Raw genomic sequence first — 22862 nt, forward strand, 5'->3', positions numbered from 1 at the left:
TTTTACCCACTGTTTCATTTATCTTAACAAAAATAGAGCACAGAAACGTATCTATAATACAGAAATATAGACCTTAAATAAGAAATGTAAGCTTAAATAATTCTGATTTTATATTACAATTGTCTTCATACGAGAGAAAAAGGAACAGACATAACACACGATAATAACTGAAGACATGATAATAACTTAAGTAAAATCTGTGACATTCCTGTCAAATCTTGTGAGATTCTTTGTATATTCTCATCTGCTAATGGCCATAGATTAAATTTAGATTTGAAATCAATAAACAAAAATAAAATCAAAATAATTGCCTATAGGTTAAGTTGGCTAGGCATAAGGATATAGCCAAAGCGATAGCAAGAACCATACAAGTTTGCGTCCTAAAGAAGATGTTTACCGTTAGTGTCCTCCTGTTAAAGGTGAACCATACAGTGTGTGTGCACGTTATAAAAATATCAACATCGATTTTTCATTTAAAGGCAACACATGAATAATCTAGCCTATAACAGCATTATTTACCGGCGAACATATGCTAGTCTACTTGCGTGCCAAACAACTAAATTATCATGTGTGGAGCAATCCTGCAGGTAATTTCACTATATATATATATATATATATATATATATATATATATATATATATATATATATATTAACTAGACATTCTTAGATTATAAACTGGAGACATGTAACAGGAAGCGCGTGCCTGCGCTCCTTCCGCACGCACATCCAGGCGGTGCGGCTGTTGCCATAGTAACGCTGAGCAGGTAGTCGCGAGCGTTGCCAGGGAAGGTGTTGAAGGTTCCCGCGGAAAGTGACAGACACTCGGAGCTAAGAGACTGGTTATTGTACGGGAGGTATTTGTCGGTATTTGTTTTTTGGGTGGAGAATAAGAGAAAGAAATGTCTGAAAGAATAGCCTCGTGTGGCAACCTGTGCGATAAGAGCTCCCTTCTTCTTCGGTATTGTAACGGTAAGTTTTGGCACGAGAGAGAGAGTGTGTGAGTGTGTGTGTGTGTGTGCGCGCGCGCGCGCGCGCGCATTCATAGTGAAGGTGCCCAGCTAGCTCGTTCGATAGCACACACTGACTGTTCTTTGTTACACTGTTTCACTTAGTGTCCTAATACAGCATGAGCTTGCATTTCCCCCTATGTTTAATCACTTGATTAGGCAAAGCGAAATGCACAGGGCGTGCAAGCCATTATTTCATATCTGATATAGTTTAAATAGCATATAGGCTATAGGAAATATGGAGCCATTCGGATTGTGTCTACATGATACAGCAGTAGAGATTATTTATTAATAGAAACATTTGTTTAAATGACTGGTATTTCGCGTAGGCTAAATGCAAACGACAGAATCATCCCGTATGATATATTTACATATTATGGCTTTGTGTTGAGATGGTTGTTGTTAGCCTGCTCAGTTGCTACAACATGAAGATTTCGATCACTGCTTTAAAATAAAGTGATTATGTGGCTTATGACAGCTGTGTAGGTTTTAAAACGAGCACGAGTAGCCTAATATGAGACAAAATGATGCAAATGCTATAAGTCAAGGGGTTATCCTATATGTTATGAAACATGCACCCAAGAGCAGTTTGACGCGGTAGCTTAGTACTGTTTTGTTTTGTTTACACTTTATACAATAGTCCCTATCCACCTCAACAGATCACCTACAGCACACATACTTACAGTATACAGCCTCCAAAATGAAAAAAAAAAGGTTAGCTCTTTTATTACTATGTTCAGCTTTGATATAGTGTACTTGAGATATTTGAGTATGATGTTATGCATGCAGAATGTAGCCCTGGAATATTTAGACAGTTGAAGCAAATCCTTCATAATATCAACAATGTTCAATGAATGCATGATTTCAGTTGTTTTCCTTGTACAGTCACATTCCTGAATCCAATGTGTGTCCCAAACCAGTCTGGAGATATAAGAAATTGGCCTTATGGTAAAATATTGTGTCATAATACTTGAAGGCATTTTCATGATACACAGTATGTACTTTGATAGTCAGGTTTGCTCACAAAGTGCCTGCAATCCAGTCTGCCACAAAAATTCAAAAATAAAAATATTGGCTTGACTGATATTATTGCTTAACATCTACAAAAAGAAATGATTTAATACAAAAAGCATGATGGTGGCTTAGTGGTTAGTATGTTTGCCTCGCACCTCCAGGGTTGCGGGGTTCGAATCCCGCCTTGACCCTGTGTGCACAGAGTTTGCATGTTCTCCCCGGGCTTCAGGGGTTTCCTCTGGGTATTTTGGTTGCCTCCACCGGTCCAAAGACATGCGTTGTAGGCTGATTGGCATCTCCCAATTGTCTGTAGTGTGTGAGTGTGTGTGATTATGCTCTGTGTTGGGTTGGCACCCCATCCAGGGAAGGGTGTCCCCCACTTTGTGCCCTGAGTCCCCTGAGATAGGCTCCCCGTGACCCTGTGTAGGATAAGCAGTACAGAAAATGGATGGAATAGGTCAATGTTATAAGAGTATTGACACTACTTATTCTCTCAGAATTTACTCATGATTATTATATTATATTGTCATACTGCTGGGCTCTAGTAGATCCATATCTTTTGTTAGGTGAATAAACCACCTGTCCTGGACATACATTTGGTGCAAACCAAAGTATCATCTACATACACATGGATGTTAAATATATTGTAATTAATTTTTACTCTTGATACCTACAATTATACTCATTGGTCATTTTATCAAACAGACCTCCAATATAATCCATCTGCTGCTATGCATATTTTCTCAGCCCCCCACTACCTTTTCCACCGGGGTGTAAGAAATGGGTAACCACTGCCCGCTGACCAGATATTATTTGGGGAGGGCCATTCTTAACATAGCAGTGAAACTGAAATGGTATAAGTTTATTAGTTGGAGCAGTGTTGCTGGGGTTTTAATCACTGCTCGTTTGAGAATAGTCTACCAAACAAAAAATATGAAACATCCATCAGAACAGTCATCTTGTGGTCAGGATGATTAAGACAAGCTATGCAAAGAAAAAGATGAGCTATAATCTCTAACTGCACTGCTAACAGGTGCACCAAGCTATGTAAGCACATAATAAAGTGATCATAGTGTGTACACACCTTACTATGTCAGTTTCACTGCTGTGCTAAGAGTGGTCCATCACACAAATAATCTTTGGTCAGTAGTGGTCTGTTTCTATCAGTGGGTTTCATTGTTTACAGATTGTGCAGCAGATGGGCTACAGACATTGATTACTTAGGTACAAAGTGCATATTTGTGGTAGAATTCTTTGCTAAAATGATTAATGAGTGTAGCTCCAAGGTAGGTATACCTAATAAAGCGGCCACTGAATGTACTTAACACGGTGACCAGTTTTTATGTATTTTGTCACTGTGACAGATGGTTAGAATGAATGACAGATGGGATGCTCGGATTAACAGTAAGCCTATAAAGTGAAACTAATGTAATGCAAGCAAGAACACAAGGCTTTATATCAGTCAGTTATTTGCATAATGGCCAAGGAAATATTACATAACAAATCCCCTACATGACTTATATTTCATAAATAAATACTACATCATACATTCTTTACATTGAAATTGAGACAAATAAACCTCCCCAAGTATTGATGAATAAGCCTGTTTTTTGTTATCAAAAATGTTATATATGGATGAAAGCTGCTGCTCAGTGCACTTCCTGGTAGTGCCTGGTCACTGCATCATTCAAGTCTGGAACTTTTCCAAGCCTCTCCACTTCAGACAGGAGCAGTTATATAGTCTGCTGCATAGGGAATGGCAGCAAAGAGCAGTATCCTGTTACAAGCAGCTTTGCAGTGGGCAGAGAGTGGTTGAAGGAGGGGGTGGAGGGGACGTTGTTAGGGCGAGGAGCAGGGAAGGTCCAGACACAGAATCAGCTATCTAGAAACAGGAAAGGAGGGAGCAAGAAGCTGCTGGCAAAGACCCCCAGAGAATCCGTAAAGAAAGCAAGCTAGAGCACGATCGGCTGTACCACTGACTGACTGTCTGACACATTTTAGCCCTGAGTGGAATGGCAGGTAGGAGGGGACCAGTCACCTTTTAATGAATATTTCAACAAGCTTGCTCACTGAGCCTTGACTTTCCTCTTGTTCTATTTTGTGCTCTTGCATTTCTCTTTCCTCTTCTCTGAGCCGCCCCTCCTCTCCATCGCATTGTATCCTCTGTCCTGGTGTCCTTGCATTTGATGTACTTACCACATGCTTAAAGTACATTTCAGCTGTGTGCTCTGTGTGTTAGCAGGTGCAGGCACCAAACAGAGCTTTATTAGGCATGTAGGCTGCAGATCATAAAATTTTCCTTGCAAACAAGCAAGCCTTGTTTTCGCTCTAAGAATATAGAGCTGGCTATTGTTTTGTTTTATTTTGTTTTTAGCAAATTGGCATAATTGTGAAATGACTAGAATACATTCTAAGTGTTACTCTTTGCAGTAACTGTTTTCTTTTAAATATTATTTGCTTATTGTTTGCATTTTCCTTTAAATCGGTCCCTTGTTTTGTTGGACAAATCAGCTTTGTTGTAGTTCTCACTTGCCATTGTTATAGACATTCGCCATGTTGCCCACTGCTTCTTGTCTCATATTTGAATAAGTAATCACTATGTTGTCTACATTTGTAGGATACAATATCCACACATGAAAATGTATTATCTACTTCCCAGTAACACCAATTATATGTTACAATTATGTATCTCTCTGCCTTTTTTAGATGATATCCTGTCCGCAGGGAGTGGCATGGAGATGGATGACCGTCTGTCTCACCTGGAGCAGAGGGTGCAGCTGCAGGAGGATGAGATCCAGCTATTGAAGGCTGCTCTAGCTGATGCACTACGTAGACTGGGTTACTGCGAGGAGCTCACACAAGCCAGCAGCAGGAAAGGAGCACCCACCAAAGGTCAGCACTCATCATGACACTTGCTTTTAGCTTTACCTGTCTGGGGCATGGTCCTACCTGCTAGCCAGACACAGTGACAGCAATAATAATGTATCTTAGACCAAAAGGAACATTTCTTAATTTTTCTGGTACTAGTTGCAGGAGTGGAAAATACTTGATTAATTGTAATCATTACTATATTTAAGTATTATTTTGGGGGTATTTAAACTTTACTTGGGTATTATGGAAATTGAATGCTTGTACTCATACTGAATTACATTTGCAATAGAAAATAAACGTACTTTTTGCTCCTTTAATTTTTATTTCGACCTTCAAAATACTCGTACAAATCTCAAAGTTCTCTTATTTTCTCATCTAGCCAACAACCGCATACTATCAATCAAATCTCCTGCATACACTGATCAGCCATAGCATTGGAATGTGTTGGAAGCAGGAAAAATGACAAGGGCCAAACTGTGCTGGCTAGACAACTGGGTCAGATCATCTCCAAAACGCCAGGTCTTGTGGGGTATTTTCGGTATGCAGTGGTTAGTACCTACCAAATATGGTCCAAGGAAAGACAACTAGTAAACTGACGACAGGGTCATGGGCTCCTTTTCCATCTTGTCTGATGCCACAGAACTACTGTAGCACAAATTGCTGAAAATGTTAATGCTGGCTATAATAAAAAGGTGTCAGAACACACAGTGAATATTCTTTAAAAATCAGTTTAGCATTTAATCAAATTTATCAATGTAGAAAAAACTATCAAGAATCATGCCAGTTTGTTATCTGTGTTGACCTTGTTATGCTACAAACGATAGTTACCGCTTTAGCTCTCTGTGTGCTTCTGAAGATGGTTAATCCACTAGACTGCAATGTCGACTGGGGCCATTTACACGGCAACGTTTTCAACTAAAACGGAAGACTTTTTATGGCGTTTGGCTGTTCAATTACACAACAACAGCGTTTTGGGGCCTGAAAACGTAAAACTTTTGAAAACAGGTTTCAAAGTGCAAGTTTTTGAAAATGATGCCGTTATCGTCTTCATGTAAACATACAAAAACTAGAATCTGTGAAAATGATGATGTCATGCACACACGTATTGCGTGTTCAGTCTAGAGGCATGCATGCTTGTACTTAAAAACAACGCTAAAAAAGTAGACGCTGCTGAAACTCCTGCTTCACTGCTGCAGCGTCCGGTGTAAACTTTTAGCAGTGCAGAGCTTACAGAGCTTACAAACTGCAGTTTTGTCGTCATTGTCACCCAATTCAAAGTAATTCCACACAAGAGACATCTTCTTTACACACAGCCCGAATTCGATGTGTTTTCCCACCCTCTTTTGATTGACAGGATATAATCGGCCCTGATCATCGGATGTTTTTAAACTAGTGTGAAAAACTGCCTTCATCAGCTGATGCCGATTATTGGCTGATTACATCAGTGCATCTCTAATTGAAATCCTTTTCAAAACACTTTTCAAAAATGCAAAAAAAGGAAAAACTTTCCCGTTTTTAGTAAATCCTTGTCATGTAAACGTACCCAAGATAAGTAATAAAGTTACTTCACGTGAAAACAATGTTATAACTTAAAAAAGTTTATACGTTTCTGTATGTTTTAAACATGATATTTTAACAGTCTCAACAGTTAAAAACATTTAAACAGTAGGAGTTTCACACTGTCTATACATTCACTCAAGTATAATTCCTCATTACTTTTCCACCCCTGAATAGTTGCCTGTAATTTTTTCTTAGCATGATTAAGGGCATGGTTTTAAACCTGCATTTATTGTTATGTCTACAACTGTTGTATGTAAAACAGACTTATATCATCAGGTTTGTTCATTTACTTATCTTACATGCTTTTACCTCTGTTGCTGCTTCCTGGTTTCAGTTCGTCAGATTCTACAAGCCCTTCCATCCAAGCCTTTAGCCAATGGTTATATTGATCAGAAAAGGATGGGGGGCTTCCCATCCTCACCTTCCTCTCCTAAAAAGGAGGTCCTAATGTCTATCAAAAGGTAAAATAATTTAAAAATGTAAAATAATTTTCAGTGCAATATTATTGTTTTTGTTTTTTTGTTTTTTTTAATAAAAAGAACACAGAATTTTGGACACACCTGATTAAATCCTGTGTTGAACTGAACTGGAGATTAAAGCAAAAAAAGCAAACAAGTGCTCAGTATACTGTACAGTATGTGAAAACGTCTTTGAGACTGTTCAAAAGGTGATTATATTATGAAGCTGGTGTGGAGGATGCCAGGAGTTTACAAAGCTGTCATCAAGGCAAATGGTGGCTATTTTGAAGGATTCAAAATATAAGATGGTTTTGATTTGTTTAATAAGTGTTCATTCATTCATAATCGGTAACCATTTTGTCCTGGTCAGAGTCGTGTTGAGTCTGGAGCCTATTCTGGGAACACTGGGCACAAGGCAGTAGTTCACCCTGGATGGCACAGCAGTTCACCACAAGGCACCATGCGCGCGCGCACACACACACACACACACACTCACACACTTGTTCACATCTAGGGTCAACTTTAGCGTCACAAATCCACCTACTGGCATGACTTTGGGAGGTGCGAGGAAACCAGAAGAAACCCACACAGACATGAGGGGAACATTTGAAACTCCACACAGACAGTAACCTGATCTCATGTTTGAACTGGGTAACCTAGAGCTGTGAGGTAGTAACAGGGAATGTAAGGGGAAAAGAGAATTCTGTGATTAGGTGTGTCCAAACTTTCGATTGGTTTGGTCAAACTGTGTGTTTCTGTTGTTATTGAGTCTCTATGTATTGTTGATTTGTTAGAAATTGGCAGTTTGCATAAATTGCTATGATGATCGTGATGATGATTGTGATTGTGATGATGATGATGATTATTAACGGTAGCAGCAGTAGTAGTAGTAGTAGTAGTAGTAGTAGTATTAGCAGCAGCAGCAGTAGTAGTAGTAGTATTAGCAGCAGCAGCAGCAGTAGTAGTAGTAGTAGTAGTAGTATTAGCAGCAGCAGCAGTAGTAGTAGTAGTAGTGGTAGTGGTAGCAGTAGTAGTAGTAGTGGTAGCAGTAGTAGTAGTAGTGGTAGCAGTAGTAGTAGTAGTGGTAGCAGTAGTAGTAGTAGTAGTAGTAGTAGTAGCAGTAGTAGTAGTAGTAGCAACAGCAGTAGTAGTAGTAGCAGGAGTAGTAGTAGTAGTAGTAGCAGGAGTAGTAGTAGTAGTAGTAGCAGCAGCAGTAGTAGTAGTAGTGGTAGCGGTAGTAGTAGTTTTAGTAGTAGCAGTAATAGTAGTAGTAGCAGCAGCAGCAGTAGTAGTAGTAGTAGTGTTAGTAATAGCAGTAGTAGTAGTAGTAGAAGCAGCAGCAGCAGCAGTAGTAGTAGTAGTAGTAGTAGTTTTAGTAGTAGTAGTGGTAGTAGTAGTGGTAGCTGTAGTAGCAGCAGCAGTAGTAGTTTTGGTGGTAGTAGTAGTAGTAGTAGTGGTAGCGGTGGTAGTAGTAGTAGTAGTAGTAGTAGTAGTAGTAGTGGTATTAGCAGCAGTAGTTGTGGTAGAAATAGTGGTAGTAGTAGTAGTAGAAGTAGTAGTAGTAGAAGAAGTAGTAGAAGTAGTACTAGTAATAGTGGTAGCCGTAGTAGTAGTAGTAGTGGTAGCAGTATTGGTAGTAGTGGTAGCAGTAGTAGTAGTAGTAGTAGTAGTGGTGGTAGTGGTAGTAGTAGTTTTAGTAGTAGTAGTGGTAGTAGTAGTAGCAGTAGTAGTAGTAGTAGTAGTAGTGGTGGTAGTGGTAGTAGTAGTTTTAGTAGTAGTAGTGGTAGTAGTAGTAGCAGTAGTAGTAGCAGCAGCAGCAGTAGTAGTAGTAGTAGTGGTAGCAGACGTAGTAGTAGCAGCAGCAGGAGCAGCAGTAGTAGCAGTAGTAGTAGAAGTAGTAATAGAAGTAGTAGTAGCAGTAGTAGTAGTAGTGGAAGCGGTAGTAGTAGTAGTTGTAGTAGAAGTAGAATTAGTAGTATAAGTAGTAGTAGTAGTGGTAGTAGTAGCGGTAGTAGTAGTTTTAGTAGTAGTAGTAGTAGTAGTAGTAGCAGTAGTAGTAGCAGCAGCAGTAGTAGCAGCAGTAGTAGTAGTAGTAGCGGTAGTAGTAGTTTTAGTAGTAGTAGTAGTAGTAGTAGTAGTGGTAGCAGTAGTAGTAGTAGTAGCGGTAGTAGTAGTAGTAGTAGTAGTGGTAGCAGTAGTTTTAATAGTTTTAGTAGTAGTAGCAGTAGTAGTAGTAGTAGTAGTAGTAGCAGCAGCAGCAGTAGTAGTAGTAGCAGCAGCAGTAGTGGTGGTAGCAGTAGTAGTAGTAGTAGCAGCAGTAGTAGTAGCGGTAGTAGTAGTAGTAGTAGTAGTGGTAGCAGTAGTTTTAATAGTTTTAGTAGTAGTAGCAGTAGTAGTAGTAGTAGTAGCAGCAGCAGCAGCAGCAGTAGTAGTAGTAGCAGCAGCAGTAGTGGTGGTAGCAGTAGTAGTAGTAGTAGCAGCAGTAGTAGTAGTAGTAGTAGTAGCGGTAGTAGTAGTAGTGGTAGCAGTAGTATTAATAGTTTTAGTAGTATTAGCAGTAGTAGCAGCAGTAGTAGTAGTAGTAGCGGTAGTAGTAGTAGTAGTAGTAGTGGTAGCAGTAGTTTTAATAGTTTTAGTAGTAGTAGCAGTAGTAGTAGTAGTAGCAGCAGCAGTAGTAGTAGTAGTAGTAGCAGCAGCAGTAGTAGTAGTAGTAGCAGCAGCAGTAGTGGTAGTAGTAGCAGTAGTAGTTGTAGTAGCAGCAGCAGTAGTGGTAGCAGTAGTAGTAGTAGTGGTGGTAGTGGTGATAATAGTAGTAGTAGTGGTAGCGGTAGTAGTAGTTTTTGTAGTAATGGCAGTAGTAATCCTCCTCATCATCAGAATCATCATTGTTGGTCTTGTGTTGTATGACATAAGTGCAGTGATTTTCAGTACCACCTAAAGGTGGCAGTATTGAGCAATAAAACCTGAATGTGTTGACAGGCCTGTATGCATACTCCAACCTGCAGGATCTTTTTTTTTTCTTATTCAAATAAAGCATACAACAGCCTCTCTTTTCAGTCAAAATGATCTATTTAGTACAATTTTAAAAATTGTTTTTTCAGTTCATAATACATCTGATCAAGTTTAAGTGTGTCCGGACTTTCAGATACTAGATAACTGTATGTAACTATACTATATAACAGATACTATATAAAAGTGACTGCAGTGTTTTAACCCCTCCCTCCTCCTTTTTCAACTGTCAGTGTGTTTTCCTTTCTTGCATACTCACTTCTGCTCTTTTTAAGCCCCTATGAATTATATATATGTGCTGTGTATAATACCATGCCTGTGCTTTTGTGTCCCTGTTCTCACTTCTCATCTGTCAGGAAAAGCATGTCCACAGAGCGTCTGTCCACAGCCAGGAAAGAGATGGCAGACACACGCAGCAGAACCACCTCATCCAGCAGCTCTACGTGTGGCAAAAGAGACAGGTAAATAGTTAGCCCATTTTGTGTGGCAAGTAACTTTTGTTTCCTTTTTGTTTTTCATTTCGGATAATAAGAAAATGTATCTGAGCACATCATCCTGTCATTATATGAATTGAAATGTGGGGCTTTTTGTAGAGCATCTGATGTCAAAAGCATCTCTGTGATAATACCTGTGACAAGAAGATTGCATACTCTTTTTTTATATACAGTGCTATAAAAAGTACTTTTTGAAGTACTATATTGTTCTGTAGAAGTATGTTATACTTTTGTCAGAAAGGTAGTATCAAATATAGAAGGATTTTTGTTACATTAATGTTAGCAAAATAAAACTGATGATAAAATTATAGTGCTGCATAAATTAACTTTGTTGGCTTAGTATTTAATACTGACATATCTTCTTACATTTGTCTGTCTTCTCACAAGCTGTAACTTAATTATGCATTTTAAACATGTATCCTGGATACACTGGGGCAAGTTGTTTGGCTAAATCAGGATTAGTTACACAGTTTCTTATTATAAACATGTTTGCAATCATTGTTCTGGTTTTATTTCACTTAGTTCTGCGGTGGGGGGAAAAACAATGGTTTGGCTCTTGGTAACAGAAACCACAGGCAGTTGATCAAATTTCACAAGGTGTGTATGAGATAGGCAGCTAAAGAGTTAACTCTCACTAAAGAATACGTCAGGACACCTGCACATTGTTTGAGCAGTGAATAATCCAGCTGGATCATAGGGAAGCTCTGTGAAATCGTTTTTTCCCTGGCCAGCACCCTCTTTGAGAGGTTCTCCTACCAACACAAAATTCAGCATAACACTGCACCGAATTAACAGAGGGTGTGTTTATGGGCGGTCATTCAGAAAGAGGAAGTGCACTGCTATTGGCTGGATAGAGTCATAGTCCAACACGGTTTAAGTTGTCTCACACCAGGAACTTGTTTGTTGCCCGTTGGTTTTTACGGTCCTGTTATCCGCATTACCACTCAAAAGAAAATTACTATGAAGAAATCATCCAGGTAAACATTTTTTTTTCTGTTTTGGTTTTGACATTTTCAAGGATTTCAACTTTACATTCTCTCCAAATTTTGGCAGATTTAGCAGATACACAAGCCAAAGTGGTGTGTTTTAATTTTGGTACTGTCTGTTAACATGGCTTAAAGTTATTGGAACATTACTGAAGTTACTGTTATTGGAAAGTGACTTAAATATACCCTTAAAATAAAAAGAAGCTGTAAAACGTCCATTGAACATTTTGAAAGAGTTACTCTTGTAGACTAACAGTGGCATAAACAAAAATGGCTGCATAATTCCTTGACTGTGTATTTGAGGGAGCCAATCTTTTAATATCTAGTTGTTATTCAGACACGGCTGTACGTCCTACAGTAGCATGTTAAAACCAGGGATTGAACTGTTTGATTTTTCAGTTCATGTCTGAGTAAAGATGTGAGACTAAATATCAAAAGAGTGGCTTCCTCAAATTCACAGATAGATAATTGTGCAGCCATTTTTGTTTATCTTCAGTGTGGAGCCAAATGTTCGCTTTGATTACCAGTTGACCTCTTTCCTCTGCTATATAAAAGTAGAACATTATGGGTTAAGATGTTGCTTCAGGAACCCAATGTTTTGTTTGTATTTGTAGGTAAATAAAATATTCCTAACATTTTTAGATAACATTTTAGGAAATGCAGTGTTGAAGTTTCCACTTTGGTTCTAAAAGCCCTGCTTGTGGTTGTAAAGAGACTTCTGATGTAAACACACTTAATGATGGGTGATTCACTGGGGAAAAACCTCTGCATGTTACCATCTGGTATTATTTGTTTATTTGTAACGTCAGGCGCATGCAGAAACCTTGTTGCATGCAATACGCTGTGTGCAGTTCCTTCAGTGTACTGCTAGTATTGCATTCTGTGCAGATTGATCCTTCTCCACCCCCACATATCCAAATGCATTAAGCATATTGATTTCCTCCAACACACCCAAGCTGATGGGAATTCTGCCAGAACAAATAAACCTCAAAATGGCTGAATAGAATCCTGCTCGCATCTTCTCTTTCAATGTTTTTGTGTCAGTAGCTTACCATGTTGGTGGATTAAAGTCAGTTTTTCTCTTTTATCTTCTTTGTACTGCAGACCACCTCTGTTCACTTAGGATGCATATGTCACATTTAATATTTAAAAAAAACTTTTTTCACTTTTACTCTATATTCAGTTGGATTTACTTTACTGTATTGTAAGAGCAATGTTTTAGTCAGCAGCATGTCAAAATTTGCTTTGGAAGAATACTGGCTTCAGTGCTGCCTGATTTGATTAAAGCCCTGCCTTAATTAAAGGTTTCCATGGAGTCCTAGACAGAATGGGCCTGCATTTAGAAAGGGCTGTAGTAAATCTACATTGTAAGACACTGCCAATAGCCACACTCTACTTTATTTGCTGATTTCTTAAAATATATCTTGCATTTTTTTAATGCATCATCTTATACTAAATAATTTGTAGTTCTTCTAAAACTGAAAACATTGGCTTCAAGTTCTTTTGCTCACTGCTGCTGTGTCTTATTGATTTTGATGCTAGCTGTTAGAAGCAGCCTGGCAATCAAACCAGCATTTAACTGCAGTTTTACTGACAAGGGGGAACAGACACTGGGACATTGCTTGTGAAGATGACTTCCTCTACACACGCACGCACAACCACGCACTCACAACCACGCACGCACACAGAGAAGCATGTTTTGCTACAGCAAGTAGGGCCAGGGGTTCAATCCTACATACATTACCTTTTAAAAATAAGCAAAAGAAAAGAAGCTGTACAAAAACCTTCATATATTGATAATGATATGGGCTGTATGTATAGACGTATGTATATTTTCTTTGTGTGTAATCAGCTGCTCACCACATCAGTGCATTAATGGATACTTGTGATTTAACAATAAAGGATGAGCTTAATAAAATATTCAAGCTCCACATTTAATGATATTTAATGAAGCTGCTAGTAAGAAGTTGAATATACAAGAAAATATCATTCATGATGTATAGATAGCTAAAGTTTTTTTGCTTTTGTTGTCTTTCAGTAAATCCAAAGAGTGCACCCTCAATGCTGGTAAGTCTACAACCAGTAGGAGTTTAATTCCACTTTGATGCTATACACTAGAAGTTGTCAGACTGGTTCTAGACCCTACTGCTTTCATATATTGACACTGCTCTCTGAAACCACCACACAAATAATAGTGAGAATCAGATGCAGCTGCTTAACTAACAGACATTTATATGATGTTCAGTCAGCAAAGTAAGAAAAAAGGATTGTAGATGTCCTGTAATTAGGTGCGTGTATCATATATATATATATATATATATATATATATATATATATATATATATATATAAAAATAATGTGTGTGTGAGAGAGAGAGAGATAGTGTGTATATATGAGAGAGAGAGTGTGTGTGTATAAAATAACACACAGTATCTCACAAAAGTGAGTACATCCCTCACATTTTTGTAAATATTTGATTATACCTTTTTTATGTGACAACACTGAAGAAATGACACTTTGCTACAATGTAAAGTGGTGAGTGTACAGCTTGTGTAACAGTGTAAATTTGCTGTCCCCTCAAAATAACTCACCACGCAGCCATTAATGTCTAACCCGCTGGCAACAAAAGTGAGTACAACCCTACGTGAAAATGTCCAAATTGGGCCCAATTAGCCATTTCCCCTCCCCGGTGTCATGTGACTTGTTAGTGTTACAAGGTCTCAGGTGTGAATGGGGAGCAGGTGTGTTAAATTTGGTGTCATCGCTCTCTCTCTCCCTCATACTGGTCACTGGAAGTTCAACATGGCACTTCATGGCAAAGAACTCTCTGAGGATCTGAAAAAAATTATTTTTGCTCTTCATAAAGATGGTCTAGGCTATAAGAAGATTGCGAAGACCCTGACACTGAGCTGCAGCACGTTGGCCAAGACCATACAGCAGCATGATCCCAGCATGTATTCCAGCAGGATAATGACCCCAAACACACCTCCAAGACGACCACTGCCTTGCTAAAGAAGCTGAGGGTGAAGATGATGGACTGGCCAAGCATGTCTCCAGACCTAAACCCTATTGAGCATCTGTGGAGCATCTTCAAACGGAAGGTGGAGGAGCACAGGGTCTCTTGCATCCACCAGCTCCGTGAGGTCGTCATGGAGTAGTGGAAGAGTACTCCAGTGGCAACCTGTGAAGCTCTGGTGAACTCCATGAGCAAGCGGGTTAAGGCATTGCTGGAAAATAATGGTGGCCACACAAAATATTGGCCCTTTGGGCCCAATTTGGACATTTTCACTTAGGGGTGTACTCACTTTTGTTGCCAGCGGTTTAGACATTAATGGCTGTGTGTTGAGTTGTTTTGAGGGGACAACAAATTTACACTGTTACACAAGCTGTACACTCGCTACTTTACATTATAGCAAAGTGTCATTTCTTCAGTCATATGAAAAGATATAATCAAATATTTACAAAAATGTGAGGGGTGTACTCACTTTTGTGAGATACTGCGTGTATGTATATGTATGTATTTGTGTGTGTGTGTGTAAAATATATATATATATATATATATATATATATATATATATATATATATATATATATATATATATATATATATATATATATATATATATATTATAATGTGTATGTATTTATGTGTGTATGTATTTTTTATATATATATATTATGTCGTTAGCCAATTACAGTAAATTCTAATGAAATGAAAATGCTATCAAAGAATTTTTTTATATTAAGGCCTACAGCAGTAGTCTACATAAATGTAAATGATTAAAGAAAAAAAAAAAAGTTAATCTGTTCACTTGAGCAGCTCTTTGCTCTCTATTGAACAGAGGATGGGTACGTGAGGATGTTCCTGCGTGGCCGGCCAGTTACCATGCACATTCCTGACCAGTTGAGGGAGAGCTACAGCCTTGACCAAAAGGCAGCACTGACAGACCGCAAGCTTAAGCTTCAGTGGGTGTATCCTTGATCTGTAGCTCATTACTTGTTACATATTAATATGCTGCCAAGTGTGGCTAATGTAACTTCTTTTTTTTTTTTTAAAGGTATTTTCAACCTTTTTTATGCTCATCCTTTTTATTATATTTTTCAGATCGGCCACATTGATTAAACATCATTTTAGAAATGTTTTAATGCATGTAGTGTTCCTATGGTACACTTCTCATTTATGTTCCTTAACACAGTCTGTCAGTTATGGCTACAGGGGCAGAGACTGCCGCTGTAACCTCTACTTGTTGCCTACGGGAGAGATTGTCTACTTCAATGCTTCCGTTGTTGTGCTGTATAATGTGGAGGAGCAGCAGCAGAGACACTACCTGGGCCACAACGATGATGTAAAATGGTAAATATCTACAATAAATGCAGAGATTGGCCTTCATTGTACCAAAGGATACACTAAATATGTTTGATCATGGAACAGTTTTGTCAGTAAATCGCAATCTGTTACCAAACAAATCCACCTTCCATAGCCAATACAAATTAACTGCTGCTGTTATCGCTGACAGTGCTGATATCTTGATCAAAATTGTAGATCATGTAAGCTCTACTTTTTAATCTACTTTTATCCATATACATGGAGGAAGGAAGTGAAAATGCCTTCGGATATAATTTGCATCCAAATGAGCCCTGTGAATTTTTCCCTTTTACTCATGACATCTTTCAGTAGGCTCCTATCTGTCAGATAAGTTAAATCAAACAATATCAGTACTGTATTCAAATGGGCTTAGACAGAACATATGACTTCTATAAGAAATGTCTGTTGTGCCTAGCAAAGTTGATAGCATTTTATTTAATGCGGATGAGGTGGATATCTTGCTTTTTATTTATTTACTTCCTTTTTTTTTGTAGTTTAGATGTTTGAATCAAATTCAAAACTGTGCACATTTTAAGTATATTATGGATATCTCTCACTATATTTATGTCCTTGAGCATTGATTGTTAGTGGGTTTGTCTCAAAGTTGAATGTTATAGCTCATGCTTTTATCCTCTTGGAGATGGAGCTATATATATTAACTGCCTGTCTGTGACCAACTCAATGTTCTCTTTGTAGCTTAGCCATCCATCCTGACATGGTCACCATAGCAACAGGACAAGTTGCTGGAACAGAGAAAGATGGCAAAGTAAGACTTTGGGTTTTTTTTTTTTGTTTGTTTTTTTAAACCAGAATTGTGGTGAGTAGGCTCATTGAAGGAAACATTTTCCTACTTACTGAAGAAAAATAAAACTTTAAGCTATGTTTAAATAAATTACTCATCAATGCTTAATACAAACCTGTATAAAATTTAGGTATGTGTATGCCACTAACTAGTTTTTCTTACTTTCTCTGATAAGCTGTTAGCTCCTCATGTTCGTGTCTGGGACTCTGTTAGTCTGAACACACTACATGTGATCGGGTCTGGTGTATTTGACCGTGCTGTCACCTGTGTGGCCTTCTCCAAATCAGTATGTTGAATTTACACTAGTTTATCCCAGCTGTAAATCACTGTTTTAAATATGACTTGAATCATACATGTAAAGGTGCATTACAGATTGCGATAAGTAATTTGTTTATAAGTGCAAATGTGAATGAATTATGTATCTCTCTACAAATCCAGAATGGTGGTGCCTATCTGTGTGCAGTTGATGATGCAAATGACCACATCCTATCTGTGTGGGACTGGCAGAAAGAAAAGCAAATTGCCGAAGTGAAGGTGAGATGAGGATGATAAACTACAATGAGGAGCATAGAGAACAATAAACTATTGCTTATTTAAAAGTTCAAATCATACTGGTTTGACATTTTGAAGTAAAAATGGGGGAATATGAGCTGTAATAAGTTGGCATAACTGAAATAATAAATATAAAGTGGAGGATAATTTCCTGCACTAGGTCCTATGGATTGTTGTGATCATGGGGGAGCCATGTCATGCTCATTTGAGTAGAAACCAGTGCATTTATGGCTGTTTGGCCTGTTTTATCTATGTAAACCAAATTTGATTTTGATTATGAGCCTGCATTTAGAAGGGAAAGGCCTTTAAATATGATCAGTCTCCTGAATGGAAGCTCAAGAATTGCCACAATGCATCCAATGTTTGCTCTTTATGGTTCAGTGCTCAAATGATTCTGTGCTGGGAGCAGTCTTCCATCCCATGGAGGCCAACCTGATTGTCACCTGTGGGAAGTCTCATATCAATTTTTGGACTATAGAGGGGAGCACTCTAACTAAGCGCCAGGGACTGTTTGAGGTTTGTGAACTTCTCCGTATTTGATGGATATTACGGTTTCCTATCCTGCGTATGTTGCATCTGTTTTTAAGGAATTTCCATTAATTGACTTATTGATATTTTTTTTTTCAGAAACATGAGAAACCCAAGTATGTGCTGTGTGTCACCTTTGCTGAAAATGGTGATGCAATAACAGGGGACTCCAGTGGAAACATCTTTATTTGGGCTAAAGGTTGGGAAACCATTTTTGCATGCCAAAGGAATTTCTAACCCTGGCTTTAGTTTTTTTTTTGTTTTTTTTTTTCTTTTTTTTTTCTTTTTTAAATAAATGAAGCGCAGTGCATGTCCTTCAAAATGCTGTATGAAAAAACAAATAGAGTATTGTCAGTATTCTATAGTATTATTGAGAGAGACATCAAACAAAGTAAATACTCGGGTTGAATAATAAAACTTTAAACATCAAACAATGCAAACTGACATTCCGCATTAAAGTTCAATACATAAGTCACTAAACATGGGTCATTGAAGTTCAAAATAAACTGTTAAAGTTACAGTGCAGGAGGGATAGAAGAACTCATGGCTTAGATGTCTCCTTTGGGCTGCAGGTACCAGAAGGCAGTGATGTGAAGAGTTATTGGCTAAGATGTGTGTTTCCTTAGATCCTCTCACAATGTTTGGTGTAGTTTTAGGTGATGTTCATGATGACCCACCTCCTTCTGAGATACTCTGTAGTTTGATACTGTATTGTAGCCTGTAATGGTAGTGGTCAAACTGGACAATTGAAGATTTTAAAAAAAAAGGTCTTAGATGAATCTGTGTGTATTGTAGCCTCAGATTCCTGTTGTTGGTTAACAGGAGAGGAATCATTTTGTCCCTAGTTAATAAAATTAGTGATCCTCTCAGTGGTAGATCTACTTTATCTGCCCCCCATTTAGGAGGTAAGCTTCTCTGTATGTTGGATCATGATCATGAAAGAGAATGACCACGAAGTATTTCAGTTTATGCAAAAACGGGGCATATGCAAATCGTATTTGAATAACAAATACTGTTGGTGGAGAAGCTGCTTCTTCATGATCTTTCATTTGATGGTGGATTTTGACGGACAGGTGGTAATAGAATCAGCCAGGTGGTGGCAGGAGCTCATGAAGGCGGGATCTTCTCCCTATGTGTGCTGAAGGATGGCACACTGGTGTCAGGAGGAGGGAAGGATCGCAAGGTGGTGCTGTGGGATCATGAATACCACAAACAGAATGAGATGGTGGTAAGGCAAACTTAATGTGTATAGTTTATATCCAAAAGCCTCCATGTCCCAGAACTTCTTCGCTTAAATAATCATAGCTGTAGTCCTAAAATAGTTTAAATAAATAAATAAAGACAAATGTACTCCAGATATTATTGTACATATATATTTTATTTATAATAAACAATCCCAAAATTTTTGGGAAAAAACCCAAAAGTGGCTGGAGAAATAGTGAGTCCCAACTTTTTTGAGACGTGTTGTGGCCATCAAATTCAAAATTACTTTTTCCTTAAAATGGTACATTTCCTAAGTTTAAATATTTTATGTTTTCTATGTTCTATTGTGAATAAGGGTTTGAGATTGCAGATCATTGCATTCTGTTTTTATTTACATTTTACACAGCATTCCAACTTTTTTGTAATTGGAGTTGTACTACTATTGAAAGTCCTAAAGCATTCAATTTAACTTGAGCATGCATGCAAACCTTTTTTTTAATTATTATTTCTTTTCTTCTCCATTTTTTCCCTTCACAATATTTTAGATTCCATTTAGATTTTCATGAGCATGCATTCCATAATACACCTGGTTACTGTGGACATTCATTGGATTAGAGATTAAACTCATAAAAGACCGCAAAAGATGATATTTATGCTTTTATACAGGTTCCTGAGACTTTTGGGCCTGTTCGCACTTTGACTGAGGGAAAACAAGAGGAATTATTTGTGGGAACCACCAGAAATGCCATCCTGCAAGGCTCCTTCTCTGGTGCTCTCTCACCCATCGTTCAGGTTCAGTTGAAATATATGTATAATATATACAGAAGCAAATATTTGAATAATTGAGAAACATAGCATTATCCTTCCCCATACACTGTTTTCTGTCTCTTAACGCTTGCCTGATAGGGTCACACAGATGAGTTGTGGGGACTGGACGTGCACCCCGGCACTAAACAGTTTGTGACATGTGGTCAAGACAAGCAGGTCTACCTGTGGGATGTTACCTCCCACCAACCTCTGTGGAGCAAGACCATTGAGGTTTTATTCTTATACGAACAAATATATTCACTGAATCACTGTGATCTTTCCAGTACATCTGCGTTTTAGAGTAGATCTGTATTTGCTGGGCAGAAGAACTACTACAGTGTTTGTGATGCATGTGTATCTATATGAAAAGACATGATTCCTACTGGACCACTACCATGTGTTATCTTTGCATAAAGTGTATTGTCTCTGTTGCTGTTCCCTGCTATATTTATCATATCTTTGTTGTTGATGTCCCCTGACCTCCAGGATCCTGGTCGTTCTGCTGGCTTTCACTCTAGCGGCACTGTGCTTGCTGTGGGCACCATGACTGGAAGGTATGACTGCACATGAGGGTTTCATCATGCAGCCAAAACAAGCACAATCTGAAGTGTTTCTTAAAAAAATTAAATAAAAGATATATATAATATAATATATTTATTTTCTTCTTTTTTTAAATAAACATCTGGTGTCAAAAGAGTCAGTATGAACAGTGTATCTTTGTTCATGCTATAGGTGGATGGTTCTGGACACTGAAACCAGGGATCTTATTTCTATGCACACAGATGGGAATGAAATCATCTCCACTGTCAAGTACTCTCCAGGTCTGCAATATTTAGTTAGTTAATAGTTAGCCCACACAACAATGAATGCTTAATACAGCATATGCATTGTGTATTGAATAAAAACAAAGCAGTGAATATAAGCAAAGACCTCATACTGCATTTACACTGACAGTCAAAAGAATGTACAGTATGTTCTGTGTTCAAATCAAAGTTTCTCTCTCCTAGATGGAGCATACCTAGCTGTAGGATCTCATGATAACTTTATTTACATCTATGCTGTGACTGAGAATGGAAGAAAGTATAGTCGAGTTAGCAAATGCACCGTGAGTTTTATTTGAGTCATATTTAAAAAAATCTGCATGATTCCTCCAGTTTTAATGCCAACCAGTACTCACTGCTGTATGTCTCTTCAGGGGCATTCCAGCTATGTTACGCACCTAGACTGGTCCACCAACAGCCAATATATTGTCACAAACTCAGGAGATTATGAGATCTTGTACTGTGAGTTGCTTTGTCAATCTGTGGTCTTCATATAGTAATATGTAATGTGGGTTACATTTGATCTTCTACTTCTAATTAATCTCTGTTTAAAAGGGGAGGCCTCCAGTGGGAAACATATTACAAGCGCAGAGGTAGTACGCAACCTGGAATGGGCCACTTCGACTTGTGTGCTCGGATTCAGTGTGTTTGGTGAGTCAGATCACTCGATAATAAGTTATGATCCCATTACATCAGTGGTTTCTCACATTTTTGGAAAACAGTATATAGCAACTAGTAAATAAAATTAACTTTCTTATTGTGAGATTGCCTGTATTAGAAGAATTACATGTTAACAAGGGTTAAAGTAGTTAGCTACTTGTTACCTATTCTTGTCTGGAGACTTTTCCTGAAAATTATTTAGATATGACCCTGTAAAACTGTCTTCATAAATGTATAATGTTGAGATTGCATTGTTAGGCCTTTTTTTTTTTTTTTTTTTTTTTTTTTTTCTCCTCCTTTAAATTTAAAGAAACTGATTAATTTAAGACCCTTTCTGTATCATGAAAATATTTTCCTCTGTCTCATGTTGCTAGGCATCTGGCCAGACGGCGCTGATGGCACAGACATCAATGCTGTTTGCAGGTCAAATAACCGTGGTGTCCTGGCTTCGGGAGATGATTTCGGCAAAGTGCGTTTGTTCTCTAACCCCTGTTCTCAGCCAAGGGTAAGCTTCCTGCACTCATCTGTGCAAACACATTAACACATGCTCTAGAAATGTAATTCGGTTTGTAAAATTTGCTTTCTTCCTTTGCTTTCAGGCACCTAGTCATGTATACGGTGGGCACAGCAGCCATGTAACCAATGTTGCCTTTCTCCATGATGACAGTCAGCTCATCTCTACTGGAGGGAAAGACACCAGCATTCTTCAGTGGGCACTTGTCTAATTATGCCTGTGCAACCCTGCTACTTATTTACTGTAGCTTCCTGCCCACCAGAGGGCAGCACTGCTGTGCCTACCCTGCATCCATAATGTCCTGTCAATCTTTAGTCTACTGTGTGTGTGGTGTATGGGTGTGTAATGTTCACCTTAAGTGCTGGTCTGTGTCTGGGACCAGGTTTTTTTTTTTTTTTTCTTTTCTTTTTTTTTTTGAAAGCAACTACTTAAACAGGTAAAACTGGTGATAATATTCAAGGATCAGTTGTTCCCAGCAGCTCTTGGCCTAAACTGTATTGCGTATCCTGCTAATGCATGACTGAAGTGAGCTGTAGTGAAGCAGAAGAGGCATGACCTAACTGTTCAGCCATATATAAGCCTAGTAAGAAAGATTTGACCCCTTATAGAACCATTGTATATTATCCAGTTACTGAGTGGATATGATTTGGAAACTACATGGTGATCAGTGGCAGTTAGTGCTTCATATTTATCTAGGAGTGAACCTAAGATGTGCTTTGCCTTCATTTTGTTAATAAAGTTTATACTGTACTCACATTACCTTACTTCTCTTAAAAAGTGACTGGTACATCTTTTGTAATCATCCTTCAGTTATTCAGCTTTGTAATGCTGTTAGTAGAAACATTTTCAGGGATTTGAAGAGGAATGTGTAAGTGTAGTTTCCTCTATCAAAATAGATGTATGGAAAACCTATTTCAAATGCAAAAAAAAATAAATAATTTTCAATAAAACTTTATGGCACAGTATGCAAGACACATTCTTTACATCCATAAATTTAAAACTATAATCATGATACAGATACTGTGCTATCTGTGTAACTTGGTCCACTTCTCCAGGACCATTGAGCAACATCTCTCATATTTACAGACAACATGTAAAGGCAGCCAGAATCATCATAAGGTAAGTCTGAACAACAAACATCCACCCTCAAATTTTCCAGTCAAATTTCCTTTCCTCCTGTTTTCATAAGGGTGCTCAAAATATTGTCC

General features: G+C 38.1%; 1 protein-coding gene across 2 annotated transcripts; it reads left to right on the forward strand.

Moving 5' to 3' along the window:
* Positions 1-765: 765 nt before the first annotated feature.
* eml2 (EMAP like 2) lies at positions 766-22413 on the forward strand. 2 transcript variants are annotated; one of them, XM_017491102.3, is made up of 22 exons: positions 766-971; positions 4730-4915; positions 6789-6915; positions 10278-10382; positions 13440-13468; positions 15244-15373; positions 15606-15755; positions 16464-16533; positions 16745-16855; positions 17008-17103; positions 17503-17637; positions 17749-17848; positions 18723-18877; positions 19519-19644; positions 19759-19890; positions 20146-20213; positions 20392-20480; positions 20667-20764; positions 20855-20942; positions 21036-21131; positions 21515-21645; positions 21740-22413. In XM_017491102.3, exons 1-22 carry the CDS (start codon positions 902-904, stop codon positions 21863-21865), a joined length of 2418 nt encoding a protein of 805 aa, XP_017346591.1. In that variant the 5' UTR covers positions 766-901; the 3' UTR covers positions 21866-22413. The 2 variants fall into 2 exon arrangements, with proteins under 2 accessions (XP_017346591.1, XP_017346593.1); XM_017491104.3 differs by lacking the exons at positions 766-971; positions 4730-4915; positions 6789-6915; positions 10278-10382 and adding an exon at positions 11243-11392.
* Positions 22414-22862: the final 449 nt, after the last annotated feature.

Source organism: Ictalurus punctatus, chromosome 17 (genome assembly GCF_001660625.3).
Source record: "Ictalurus punctatus breed USDA103 chromosome 17, Coco_2.0, whole genome shotgun sequence".
Classification (NCBI taxonomy): Eukaryota; Metazoa; Chordata; class Actinopteri; order Siluriformes; family Ictaluridae; genus Ictalurus; species Ictalurus punctatus.

Bases quoted from the DNA above. Each gene is read 5' to 3' on its own strand.
- eml2 (XM_017491102.3), top strand. From the start codon at position 902: ATGTCTGAAAGAATAGCCTCGTGTGGCAACCTGTGCGATAAGAGCTCC. The intron at 6,916-10,277 runs GTAAAATAATTT...CTCATCTGTCAG, and splicing joins GTCCTAATGTCTATCAAAAG to GAAAAGCATGTCCACAGAGC. The intron at 21,132-21,514 runs GTGAGTCAGATC...TCATGTTGCTAG, and splicing joins GCTCGGATTCAGTGTGTTTG to GCATCTGGCCAGACGGCGCT.